The following is a 14,068-nucleotide window of genomic DNA, read 5'->3' as shown; positions in this document are numbered from 1 at the left end:
CCACAGTTTCACAGCAGCATCCTGCCAATGTTGGACTCCCACTAAAAAGGTGTCCAACACCACTAAAACTAACTAAAAGGGTGTAACCCCCCTGCTTGTCTCTGGCCCATCTGTCTTTTCCTTTGGATACATTTAAATCTTATTTTTACATGCTGACCCCAGTCAAGGAATTGCTTCAAGTTAAATGCTATCTCTTGCTTCCAGGCTGCTCTTGACCTGGGTCAGATTCTCAAGCCAGTGGAGAGCAGCAGCACAGACATCAATGGGACAAGAAAGGTGGAGGCCAGAATACAAGGGACAGACAGTGTCTCCTTTCAGTAGTGCTGCTTTAAAATAACTTTGGAACTCTGGAAGAACTTCATGTGTCTCCAGTGCAGGATAACCATAACTAAAAAAAATCACACAGAGCTCAAACCTTTTGCTTCTTCAAAAACTTTCTTTAATGTGGAGTCACTGATTTAACACTGTGAGTGTTAAATTGAAAGGCTCAAATTGGAAATTTAGGCTATTTCCTGGAACACAAACTGTGCTCAAGATGAAGCTGTAAACTTTACATGTTCATGAACAGTTTTGAATCACCTGCTTTCACTGAAGGGTGCAATGCAATTTCCTCGGTTGCTTTCATTCTTATGGCAATTCCATCAGGATATTAATTCCTGTAGGACCCTCATGGTTTAGGAAGATCTGGCATGTATGGATAGTTTTCCTTAGAAGCTGTGTGAGTGGTTGCAGCAGCCAGACTTCTACAAGAATTCTAAACCTACTGAAAAAACCCAGGCACATAGAAATAAATCCCAGTATTACACCCTGCATTTGTTACTGCGTTATGCATCCATGCTCCCATTGCTTACCCACTCTCCCAGGTCCCTCCAGTCAGGAGTGACTTTTGTTCAGTGGTCTGAGAACAGTGCCAAGGAGCTGGACCTAATCCCTTGCTTAACACCCATATGGACACAGCCAGGGAAGAGGCACATTCCTGAGTCTGTGCTCCATGCTGGTCAGTGGAGACACTCGTCTCCCTGTGCACATGAGGGCCTTGAAGTCCACTGCAAAATGGTGCCAAGTGTTTTCTAAGAGTGAGTGGCTTCACCTGATGAGTTCCTAATGCTCAGCTCCTCTTTCAGTGTGCACGTGCTGCTCAGTATGCCGACTCCTCAGAGGTGAGTGCTGGATTTCCTGTGTCCTGGTATCCATGCATCCCTTTTGGGCATGGCTGCATTCCCCAAGCCTGGTTTGCTCCTGATGCTCTTGCTCACTGGGTTTCCTAACACCAGGGGAACAAAGCAGGGGAAGGCCAGGCTGTGAGCGGGTTTGGGAGCTGCGTGTGTGCTGATGGCCAGGACTTCAGTGCTTCTCACCATACTGACCTGTGTTACCCAAGGATGGGGATTGTTTCTCTGGAGAAGAACTTCATTCCTTTCTCTTCTAGAGGATGTGCCATGTCCTTGCTGTGCAGTGTAACTCCTCTGCCCCGTGTCCCCCAGTGCTGGTGTAAATCCTCTGGGAATGCAGCAAGAGCAATGAACTCAGTCCCAGCCCTGTTTTGCTGTGTTCCCTAAGGATTGGCACATGTCTCTCCATTGGTGGAGAGGACGTTTGTTTTTGTGGTGAGCAGGGTACATAGCAAATCCTAGCAGCAGACCCTGGTATGACAAAATAGGCTTGAACTGACTCTTTCTGATTCAGTCTCTGGTAGAAGCATTTTTGAAAAATGTCCCCACTGTCCCCAGAATTTTCTGTGTGTACAGACATCAGAGTGCAGTGAGTGGTTTAGCTGCCGGTGGTCTTTTCAGTGCTGTGCCAGTTAGCTGGGTTGCTAAGAGCCCAGACATGTCACTTCTGCATTTTTTCCCAGCGACAGATGAAAGGAGTGGGAGAACTCCAATTTGGGCATGCCAGAGGATGGGACTGCCAAGCAGCTTGTCTGGGGAGAAAAAAGAAATACAGGCTGGCAGTGTCTCATGTTGGTGGAAGAAAAAGACCTTTGTAACTCCTTTTCTTCTCATCTCATGTGCTTTTTGTTTATTTTGCACAGTCACCAACCTGGAGGCAGCAGCAGAAGGACTGAAGGCTCACAGTGCTGCCACCACCTGTGCCTTCCCACAGCCCTGCCCCTGGTGCCAGAGCCCTGTGCAGTGTTGGTGCTTGGAGCCTGATGGTTCCAGCCTGACACAGCCTCCTTGCACCCTGCATGGGTGGCAAACCCACCCATATTTGATTTGTTACGCTTCTTTTTCTGGTTGGATGTGCCATTGTGCAGGGCAATGAAGCATGTTTAAGGTGGTATCTGTCGAAACAACCATGAAACTCTTGTATTCACGGGGCATTTTATTAGAATCCTTCTAATTTTAGCCTAAACCTATTTTATGGATTTCACTTCAAAGTGTTATTTATAAAAAGAATCACTGAATCCTTATAGGCTTAACAGTCATGAGGTAATCTTAGGAAAGTCATTTAATGATGCTAAGGCAGCAAACAGTCCAATATGTTTATGAATTGGACCCCATGTAATTTTGATCTTGTTGAATTTGCGTACCCTGTCATTCACATTGGCTTGTTTAACTGTTCCTGCCCCCCTCTCCAGTATAATCCAGTCCCTTAGACCATGTCAATAGGGATGTGCCAAGGCTCTATGTCATAGAGGGTTCATTCTGTCTCCACAGGCTGCCCTTTCTCTGTCTCCAAGGCAATAGATGCATTAATGCACCCTCAGACAGTGGCCTGCCATTAAAATGCTCCTTTGTAAGTGCATCTTTGGTAGCCTGGAGAGCTGACTACGTCATGTGAACATTTTTCACTGCCACAAAAAGCTGGGGGAAGAAAGAATTTAATTTTGTTTAGCTAGGAATAAGTTGCCTTGAGCTATTGGCACTCATCTTTTCTTGGTGCAAACTTTTGTGTAGTCAATTTCACAGTCCCATCATTAACAGTTCTCATTTTCAAAGAGTTTATAATCTAAATGGGCAGATAGTCAAGCCTTTTCCTCAAGCAGGGATATTACTATTCACTGCTTTAGAGCCTTGGTGCAGTCTTTTTGGCATGAACAGTTGCCTTAATGCTCTTGCAGGTAAAACTCAATTATCTCACTGTCTGACTCACAGAAACTTCCACAACTCTTAGGAGCTGGTGGAGAAAAAGTGAAAGCATTCTGCTCCCTAGATGATATCTGGAGAGAAGGTGTCCTGAGGATGAGGCCTGCAGGTGCCATGGGGTGTGCATTTCTGCAGAGCCCAAAGGCCAGGCTGAGCACAACCTGAGCCCCCTGAGCTGGACTGTCCCTGGCAGCAGTGGTTCTGGGCTGGCTGCTGCTGGGCTCCTCTGGAGCAGGACTGTCCCTGGCAGCAGTGGTGGGTTTCTCTGTGCTGAAGCTGTTGGCTCCACAGGAGAGCCCTTTCCTGCCCAGCTGGATCACTCCCACTGGCCTCATGGTCTGCACATGACAAAGCATTGATGCAATTCAGGACATTCATCCCCGGGCAGCTTCACTAAAATACAATCCTGTTTGACAGATGTACTCCAGCACATCTTTTTGAGAGCCCCTATGCCAGCTCCTCTTGCTTTTGTTTGGGGCTTGGCCTTTGCTGGTGAAGCTCCTTCCAGGTGTTCACCTGAGTTTCTGATTTATCTCCTTTGTGTTCTGTGGAAAGTCAGGCTGCAGCATTCAGGAACAATGGTACGATTATGTAAGAGCTCTTTTTCCCTTTCAGAGAGGACAGAGTGAAAATCTCCAGGGATATCTGTTTGTCTTTTGGCAGTGCTTGGCAAATGCTTAAACACTGTTCAATATTAAACAATCTTGCTTGGGACTGGCATTTAAGAAGTAACAAAATTATGTTTGGTGCTGTTCTCTCAACTAACATCTCTTAGGTGCTGTTGCAAAGACCTGGGGCATGGTTGAGAGGGAGAAACCATTTTAATTCTTGCAGAGAATAAATTTATCTATCATGAATTGAAGAATCAGCTATGTATGAGGAGAATTTTTGGGATGGCAAGTATTTGAGGGGGCATTTAATACTAAAATGCTGATCAGAAGCCTTAGGCAGTGTAAGGAATGTGCAGGGACATTAGTGATGAATGGGTCTGTGCTGGGTGTGCACTGCAGGGTTGTGCTCCACAAGGTGACAGATCACACACATCCAGCAGTGCAGCTGACCAAGGATCTCCATGGGACATCCACTTAATTGTGCTTTAAACAAATCACATTATTGGTCTATTGGATGAATCCAACCCCTTCTTTGTGGTAAGCTAAGAAGCACACATGAGTTATTACAGTGGAAAGTGCTTTAAAAACACTAATTGACTTTGTGTCAAGGGGCCTGATTGTACATCTCTGAACGAATTCAATTAAACGGTGTAGGTGGTTTTATTTTGGATCTTAGCCAGTTTTGCTTCCAGCTCTCATTTGGGGGATATTTTTTAACCTTATTGAACTTAAAGAACAAACAACAATTTTCTGTTGCTCTAGGCATTTTCTTCCTTAAAATTTTCCTTTTCTAAATACCGAAGCAAATTTTTACAGGGCTGGTTTGCACCACTTTGCACTGGTGTTTCTGAATAGAAATTTGTGATTTTATTTTTGAGATTTAAAAATAGTTTCTTATTTATTTTGGTTATTTCAGGGAAGAAATTTCACAGGAAATCAATAGTTTTAAAGTACATTTGCATTTTACCAGCAGAAAGTTAAAACATTAATTGTTGTTTAATAAACTTCATCTGAATGACAGATATGATAAAAGCAAAGATGAATATTTCTGTGTTCTGAAACAATGTTCCTTCTCCCTCTGCACCCAGATGTTTTCTCCTAACAGTTTATTCTTTCTTTTTCTCTATGTAAATATTATGGGACTCTGATGTAAGTGTTACAGATTGCATGAATTTTCCTCCGAGGTGTTTGGAATAGACTAGCACTTAACAACTCACTCATTTGTGGGATGTGTTTTCATTAACGGATGACTTTGTTGATGTGATTAGGCTTGTTTGCTTTGGTTGCATATGACTCCAGCTTTGGTAAGGATGTCTGCCTCTGGTGGCTCCTGGGCAGTGTGTGCTGGTATAGTTGGCTGCTCCTAACTCCTTGGTTTGGCAATGAGAACTGCTGGGGAAGTACAGGACTTGGGTCAATGTCTTTTGGAAATGATGGTGAATTTATCTTTGTTGCAGGGGAAAGAAGCTGATGGCCATCGTATAATAAATATCTGTTCTCCTGTGCTTATTAAGTGGTGTGCAAACCTCTTTATGTGAATGATCCCCTGGAAAGGCTTAACTTTGGAGAGACTTCACCTTCCATTACAATAATACAATACCTCACTCTTGGTTTGTGTAGTGTGTGACTCTGGTTTTCCCCATTGCTCCTGAGGAATTAAAGTGATGGGAGAAAGAAGTATTGTGCCTAGCAAAAATAAGGGGAGGTCCAATGTCAACGTTGCCTGATTCCCACTGTAACTGTACTTAAGTGTCCAGGTTTTTCAGAGGATCTAGATCAAAGTCATTTGTTCACTTGCAATTAGAGTGGATCAGGTCCTGACTTTTGTTGTACTCATGAAAACCCATAGGAGTTTGCTACAGATTTACATGGGAGCATGGACCAGAGTCTGAACCAAGTGATTGCTGAAAAAAACATCACTCTACTGAATCCCAGATATTGCTGTAGAAAGTTTTGCAAGTGAAATTTCTTAGCCTTGTTGAATCACAGAGATCAAAGATTGCAATGATTTGGCCCTGCATTTCCTGGTCTGTGCTGGGTTGTTCCCTGAGGTGCATTAACAGCTCAGATCCCAACCCTGCAGAGCACTCAAACATCTACTTTAACATGAAATGTGCCCATTTTCAGGGCTTCCCACACAATGTGTTGGCTGTATCAGTTCCCTTGGGAGGAATTATGAAGGAATGATAGGAACTGGAATTAAGGGATCCATTTCCTTAGACTGTTTATAGTTGGATTATTCTGTCTTGCTTTAGTGGAAAGAGGACTGTAATCTGGCCTGTGCACTGAAAAGGTGTTTGCAAGAGGCAGCAGCAGCTTTAGTCCTGGCACCAGCCCATTTCCCACTTCTGCAGCAGTTCAGCCCTTTCACACAAAGATGTGGAGCCATAAATGTAACAGGTGGAGACACCTAAAACACAGCCTGCCCTGGGATGGGGAGTGAGAGTCTCCCAAAGAGAGTCAGGCAAAGGCCTGGTGTATGATCCACGTTTTCACACAGCCACCTCCTGGCTGTGACAGCCCCTGGGGTTGTTGGCTGCTTCCCTGGAGCAGTGCACACTGCTGACTCTGCTACTCTGGGGACATCTGATAGTGACCTGGGGCCCTGCAGCCTCAGATCATAAACATGGCTCTTAGAAACATACAGGAGGTCACCCAAGGCCAAGTGCTGTCCTCAAAACGCTCCAGCCCTGACAACATGTTTTTCTCCTCAATCTTTACCTTCTGTGGTAACAATTTCTGTTATCCCAGAACCCTTTCCTTCACTTTAAACATTCATCTCCTTTCTCACCAGTTCCTTATGTGTGTTTGTTCTTCTGGTTAACCCCCTGCTTTACATTTTTACTCATTCTCTTGGTGTCAGAAATCTGCATTTTTATCATGTCATCACCATATTCACAAAAAAAGAGGAATTTCAGAGATGGGGCTCCCACAGCAGCCACTCTTCAGAGATGAGTTCTCTGCCATCCCACAACAGCAGAATGCTTCCACAAACATGGGACAAAGTCTGGCAGATCAGTATGAGCTTGGGTTGCTCACAATACAGAGGTCCTTCCCAAGGCAGGATGGGCAGGGAATGCTCCCTTCTTATTCCAGGTCTCAAGGAAAGTGCCATGTGTATTCAAGATCTGTTCTCATCAGTGGCCAGAAAAGTAGTGGAAAAGCCTGGGATATCCCATCTTCTTCCTTTTTCCTGTTCAGTGAGGCTGAAGCAAAACCGGTTCCCATTTGGCTGGTTTTCAGTGTCCCATTCACAATGATGTGGAGCAGGGAAGAAGAGGGCACCAGCCCAACTTTCAGTGAACTTTACAGACCTCTCAGCTGCAGGGATCAAAGCAGTATGTGCCAGCTTGGAGGCTGAGCTCTCCTCTTGATCTTCATGGAAGCAGCTTCAAGACATGGATGTGATGCTTGGACTGATGGGGAGAATGGAAAAGCCTGCAGGAGACTGTGCCTGCTTTGGAGGTGACATGGGTGGCAGAGCTCCCTGGGTATCTTTTTTGCCCGTTTTTGCCCTTTGCATCTAATTAAAGAGAGAGAGAGTAGTAACAAAGAAAGCAATGTATGCTGCAAAACTTGTGGGATTCACAGAAGCATTATGAGACTGAAGGTTCCTTCTGTCTCCTTTTCCAGTGGAGTGTCTGGTTGTAGGATGGGAGCAGGGCATATTTTAATTATTCTATCCACTCAGCCTCAGCAGCCAGTGTCTCCTCACTGGTCACTGAGCACCCTAACTCTGCTTCTCCTCCATCCTGTCCCATTCAGAGCAGTTCTCCCTGTGAAAGTCCCTGTCTGCTCTCAGTGGCACATGGCACATGGAGGTGTGTTGTTGTGCCACTGGGTAAACCTCAGTGAGGCCATTAAAAGAAGTCCTGACCCACTTCTACTAAGTTTGACTAAATTTTGATTTGGCTTAGGCAGGCAGCAAAGAACAGCTTCCCCATCCAAGAGGGTCTAAGCTAGGCTGCTCCTGGGTAGATCACTTCCCAAGTGGAGGGATAAAATAGTAAACCAAAATGTTTCTGTACTATTTTGCCATGTGGTCTACAGAACATTTAATTCTCTGCACAGTGCAGTTTTCACACTACTGTTCTACATAGAAGAAAAACATTTCAGCATTATCCTGGGCCTCCCTGCAACGTGACTATCAACATTGTCAGTACAGCTGGGGAAAAAGTCAATTTCCAGCTCTTCCTGAAAACCTGCAGTGATGTCTTTCAGCCTGCCCATGTGAATGATGATAAAGGGGTAGAAACACGGGGTCAGTGGGCAGAGATGGTGTGCACAGGCTGCTGTCTCGAGCAGCAGCTGCATCCTGTGGGCTGAGAGCTGCTGACTTTAGTTTGGCACTGGAGAGAGCCCCAGTGACCTGCTCATGACTTGTGGTATTGCTGTAGCCAAATCATTTCCCCTCTGTCTGTTACCCAACTGAAAGAGCTGTCGAAGAATTCAGTTCTTTTGGGCTTCAAGAATCCAAAGGGATTAGTAAGTGAAATTAGTATGTATTAGATGTTTAGGAACACATTGGTTTCAGTCTTTGGGGTTTAGTCTTTGGTCCAGGAGACTCTTATAGACAGGCTGAGACAAGAAGCACAGAGCATTATTTCTATGTATATTCCCACAACGAAGTATCAACCCAATAATTCTGATTAGTACCACCTAAACAGCAAATAGTTCCACTCCTACTGTGTTTTGGAACCAAAAAAGCCCTCTCAATTAAACAGGGAAACCTCCAGCCCTGATGGTAAGAAACTATGGAGAGCAGGAAACTTGGTCATGTTGAGTTTCCTCTTCTGTACCTCTTGCTTTGGACTGGTCATAAAAATACTGTCATTTACTCATTTACTGTCAGTATTTAGGCAGCAAATGGATTGTGTTGTGTAACACAACCAGTCCCACAAAGATTGTGCCATAATTTACAAGGATAAGAACCACCAAGTGTTTGTGGTCTATAGTTATAAGGCAATAAATTGCCTTCAGGTCCATCAGCAGAGCTAATGCTCCTCCACATTTACTCCAGAGTGACAGAAGAGAGACTTTTCCCTGCTCTGGTTTTCCAGCAAACAACCCACTAGCTGAGAGTCCATTCAATGCCTGGTGAAGCTTTTTGTGAACTTCAGTGGATCTCAGGTTGAGTGATTGCCTTGACCACTCTCAGTTTCAAGTCTGTAAGTGCTACTGTTTCCCATTTCTGCGTCCCAGGCAGGTCTCTCTGTGCTTACCAGAGGACTTCAACACCCATTTGGAGCCTTCTAGAGGAAGCAGTAGATGCAGGAGCTATGGATGGAACCAGCAATTCAAGAAATCAGTTATTTTGTTTATCCCTGAGCAAACAAACAAACAAAAAATATCTTTCTAGTGTCAACCTCCCAAACATCAGAAGCTGTGAATTTAGTCTCAATTCCCTGTAAAATAATCAAAATATACTTTATAATGGCTTTGTAAACAAGGGTCTTCTGATTTCTAACCCCACGGCTGCTATTATTAGAGTGTGATGTGTGACTCTTCTGTCTATTAATCCCTGGAAGATGCATGGCTTTGCAGTGAGTGATGTTTGTGTGAATCAAACTATCACTGATTTCCTAATTCCGTGTCTTCACATTTAGGCTGCAAATGGCTGTGTTAAATAGGTGAAATAAGTGTGGACATTAGGTATGAGAAGCCACCTGAGACAAACTGTGAAACAAAAGGCTCAGTGTTCTCAGATGATGAAGAGAACGATTGTGCATCCATGAACAAAAGACCCAAAAAGAAGGATCAACCCCTTGAGGTACTTCCATATTGTCAAGGCTCCTCCTTCTGACATTCCTTGATTCTTCAACTGGAATCTTCAACTGAACAAACACCTCTCTTTGGTCTAAACTCACTAAATACATTTTACTTCATGACAACAAAAGAACTAAGGGAAATGCAGGTCTCACTCTGTGATTTGCCAAAATTTTAGCAATGTTTTGTTATGGAGGAAATAAAACCCCTGTGGGAAATGCTGTAGGCAAAGACTCCTTGCAGATCTGGGCAGGGTGAATGGAGCCACAGCCAGCAGCTGAGATCTCTACCTGTGGGAAGCTGAGCTTGTTCCCTCCTTCCCTTGTCTCAGTGTGAGGGAGCAGAATGGTGTGGTTTGGTCAGCAGGCACAATCCTTTCTGCTGGGTTGTCCTACCTGTGGGGGCTTTCACCAAAATCTGGGCTGCTCTGTTCTAGCCATGGGAAGGTGCAGCCTCTCCAGCTACTCCCAGAGCTGTTCAGTAGCCTCCCAAAGGAGGCAGAGCTGTTCATGTCCCATTTAAGAGTTTTGGCTGTGCAGTTAATGACAGCTTTAAGAGCCACATGGTATCCCAAAGGTCAGCCTTCTCGGGAGGTGCTGCTCTAGCTGGCTGTGTCCCTGGGCTCCTGGTTTACAGAGAGCTACTTGGAGCCAGCAGCTATGAAGTCAGGTGTTGTGTGGGATCCATCACTGCCATGCACAGCAGCTTTGCTCCTCACCTCTGCCCCAGCTGTGCTTTCTGGGCACAGCCATCCCATCCAGATCTGTTGTGCTGTTGGGGATTCACCATGGAGACCTGGGGTAAGATTCCAGGCTTGGAAGATGGGGTGAAGTGTTGGATTAATCCCATCTCTGTGAGAAACTACTTTGGTTTATGGACAAGCTGGAAAAAATAGAGATTTAGGTGGAGTCTGAACAAAAGCTCACTGTGCTGCAGTCCCTTGTCTATATGAATATTTATACCTTGCTGCATCATGGGAATGCAGAAATATGGCACAGTCTTGGGTTTGAAAATCCTATAAAACAGAAATGACAAAGTCCTCTCTTTGGTCCTGTCAGGCTCTTACAGGTAAATACAGGTTAATGCTATTAAGGAAACGAGGCTTTGGATATTTATGTAACTGGAGTAGAAGAGCCTACCACACCTTGCAGTGTTAGTTGATGCTCCACACTGAGAGTCCATGCTCTGTTCCAACATCTGATAGCTGTTTCTTGTTGTCAATCTCATGAGACACAATGCCACACCAGAACTCTTCTGAAAGAAGAGGACACTGCAGATTGGGGCTTTTCCTTTCATTTGTTTGCTAGCCTAACTAATGTCTGTCTGAGTCTGGAGAACAGGGTTAACCCCAGGAAACCAAATTCATGGAGTTGGTCTGCCTCCTCCTGGGCAGTCAGGGCTCCTTGTAAAACTCTGCACCAGCTGACTACAAGGCAGAATTCCAATAGCTGGTTTCTAAAATAATTTCAACAGATTTTGTCTGGCCTCTTTCCCAGGCAAGCAGGTGATTTTAAGGAGTTCTACCTCGTGAAAATTACAGGCCCAGTGTGTTTCACCTTGGGAAACCCTACAGCTTTGTAATGCTGTGAGCTGTACCCTCCAAGGAGCTGTGGAGGGGTTGGATAGGGCAGGATGGGCTGGGAGACACCAGAGCTGGATCTCTGCCACCAGTTTGATCTCCAGATCCATGAGCTGCTGCAAATGACACCAGTTTGATCTGGCTCTTTCAACTGTTGAGTTATTAGCGATCTTTAGCCACACCTCTAACCAAGCACCAGAGTGGAAGGTGTTGATGTAACCTGGGTATACAACAGGTTCCTTAAAGAGATTAGTCCTCATCTGGCCATTCATTACTGATCTTCAGGGCCAAAACTTCTGCATTACTTCCTGTGTGGAATGGGATCCTTGCCACAGAGATCCCATAAAGATGGGTGAGTTGTAAGGAAAGAAAAGATTTTTCCTACTATGCCTCTGACATTTCGTCTTGCTTTCCTGCAGGCACCGCCTAGGACCCTTAGACCTCGCTTCAGGAAGAAAAGTACCTCGTCCTCTGCCACTGAAACAATGTGAGTGCAATGAGCCGATAGCACCAATATCCACAGAATGTCTCTCTTCTGCCTTAAAGAGCTACTCGTTCATAACGTAGGAAACAGCAGTGGGATGGATGTGCTTTGATGTACAGCACTGTAGACATGGCCTTTCTCCCTCCTCTCTCCGCACCCTTCTGTGACATGCTGCTGGTGTTTGTCCCGACGTGGGTAGGACAGTCTGGCAGGCACCTGCAGGTGAGGGGTCCTGGTTTGGTTTGCAGAGTATGCACCCACCCACAGTGTACATTTACAGTTTCATTTGTGTCTGCATAGCTCTTGCTCTGTGAATGCCCAGTGGAAACAACAATAATCCGTTACTCATGATGCTACATTGACAGCGTATTTATTTATGGCTTTATCATGGATGAAGTGGATTTGCAGAACACATGGATTTCTCTTTCCTCCCTTCCTCCTCAAGACTGTGAATGATGTAACAAATGTCAAAGTACTTTGACTATACAAAATGTCCAAGATTTGTTAGCAAAAGCTGGGCTGTAATTGTGTTTTTCTGCAAGTAAATCACATGCACTGAGAAAATCATTGTGCTAAACCCACAGAGACAGAACCACTTACAGAGGATGAGGAAGTGATGTGCAAGAGAAAAAAAATGGTTCCAGTGATGTAATGAAGGGGGAGTCCTAATTTTGATCAGCCTGAGCCAGGAGAGTATTTTGTGGAAAATGATGTGTAGAAGACCTAAATCCCACCATTTGTGGCCAATGTTCTACTGAGAGTTGTAAAGTGTGAGCAAGCCAGGTTTGAGCAAGCTGCAGCAACAGAAATTAGAATTGCTTTAGTGATGCATTTCCAGGGAAAAGCACACCTTTCTCCCCTTCTGCAACAGTGCCAGTCCCAGCATTCTGCTCTGCTGCTGAGGGGCTGCTTTCTGCTTGCATGAGCAGAGGAGGGTGCTGGGTCTGAGCTGCTTTTTGAAGCCTGGAGTTTCTCCTGTAGCATGGAGTTTGGTTAGAACCACAAGAACCAGATGGAGTGATGTATTTATATCCATATATTAATGAGAAATATTAAAGAAGAGGAAGACATGGTAGGGTTTGTGTATTTGTGCTTCAAGTTGGTGTCTCTTGTAAGTGTTGAGCATGTGAGATTCACACATAAGTTAATTACGTGACCCTTTGTGTTTGCTCTCAGACCTGTCACATAGACTAGCAAAGCATTTAGCATTATGTAGGATGTGCCATCACCAATGGATCAGCACAGGGGATCGATGGTGTCACTGTTCATCTGGCTCAGGTGCAGCAGCCCAGGGTGCCAACAGCCAGCTGGAGTGTGCCAGGCTCAGAGATAACTCTGAAGTGGCCTTTGAAACCATTTCTCTGCTGGGCATGCATCCATATCCCAGCTGCCCATCTGGTGGATCCTTGGGGTCACCCCCACAGCTTCCTACATGTGTGGGAAAGAAAGAAATAAATTACGCACACACAGAAATGTTTATCTGACCTGGCTAGGAAATGGAAAAAGCAAGCAGGTATTTCCTGTGTCTGCCACAGTATTTGGCCTCATTACCTGAGAATTTTATTTCCTTTACATGTGCTGATTCAGTCATATTTTGCAAATTTTTAAAAATTCTTCAGAAAGTAAATTAAAAAACCCAAACAAACCTGTCTAAAGAGCAGTTACAGAACATTCGGTCCCTGGAAGATACTCAGCAAAATCTTTGAGAAGCTAAGCTTATATATTTTACTTCTAAGCAGCTTTAGAGTTTATTTGATTTCTTTTGGCTAACATTAAAAAGAAATAGGAAAACTGCCTGCACTGTTAGCAGAAAATAAAATCCTGTTGCAAGCAAGCCATGTTTCCCTGCTATGCAATGGGCTGCTGTAAGAAAAAAGAAGCTGACAAGTTTGCACTCACTTATGCCAAATAACCCCAACAACGTAGAACTGCATAACATCTGACAAGTTCTAGTCTCAGACACGCTGTATTAACATTGATTCTCACTAAAACTATTTAATGTGCGTCTAATCTGCTGTTTTACTGTAAACTTGACTGTTTAGCATTTCTTAAGTGCTGAGGTGAAATGTTGACAAGGGAGTTGCCTTATATCTCTCAAAACATTCACTGTATAAATGAGAAAAATAAACCTTTTCATATCTCTGGAAAAGAAGAAATGTACTATCAACGGAGCTGTATATTTGTGTATAAATAGACAGACATGTGAATGCCTGACCTCGTGCACTCGTGCTCCTTGTGCTCCAGTGTTCTGTACAGACGAGAACGGCCACTCGCTTTGATTCCTCACCTTCCTCGCACAGGTTGTTTACAGGGGTTGCCCCAAGTCTGTCAGTTCAGTGTTAGGGCTGCGTGCGTTCATTCCGGATAAACACCACCCGCAAAGTCTTTTGTTCTAGCTTTTCTCTGGAGCCTCTGCCAACGAGCGAGCACGGTTCGGTGACTCGACTTCCTGCGTTGCTGCTGACCCCTCCTGGCAAAGCAGGGTGTGCAGGACCCGGCACGGGAGAGGAGGCAGGGATGGATGCAGGGATGGATG

At 44.8% G+C, this 14,068-nt stretch overlaps 1 protein-coding gene and 1 long non-coding RNA gene across 5 annotated transcripts in view; both read left to right on the top strand.

Moving 5' to 3' along the window:
- Positions 1-13,779, top strand: part of REEP1 (receptor accessory protein 1) — a 65,389-nt gene extending 51,610 nt beyond the window's left edge. For all 4 annotated transcript variants that reach the window (XM_015624238.3, XM_015624239.3, XM_015624240.3 and 1 more), the window contains 3 exons: positions 1,125-1,160; positions 9,334-9,473; positions 11,468-13,779. In XM_015624238.3, the coding sequence (XP_015479724.1) occupies positions 1,125-1,160; positions 9,334-9,473; positions 11,468-11,539 (248 nt within the window). In that variant the 3' untranslated portion in view covers positions 11,540-13,779. The remainder of the gene's footprint in view (positions 1-1,124; positions 1,161-9,333; positions 9,474-11,467) is intronic.
- LOC107203014 lies at positions 1,171-5,312 on the top strand. Its single transcript, XR_001520942.2, has 2 exons — positions 1,171-4,852; positions 5,161-5,312. It is a non-coding gene; the product is annotated as an uncharacterized LOC107203014 (long non-coding RNA).
- Positions 13,780-14,068: the final 289 nt, after the last annotated feature.

Source organism: Parus major, chromosome 4 (genome assembly GCF_001522545.3).
Source record: "Parus major isolate Abel chromosome 4, Parus_major1.1, whole genome shotgun sequence".
Lineage (NCBI taxonomy): Eukaryota > Metazoa > Chordata > Aves > Passeriformes > Paridae > Parus > Parus major.
The sequence above is the reverse complement of the archived record's forward strand: the minus strand, read 5'-3'. Positions and strand labels throughout refer to the sequence as shown.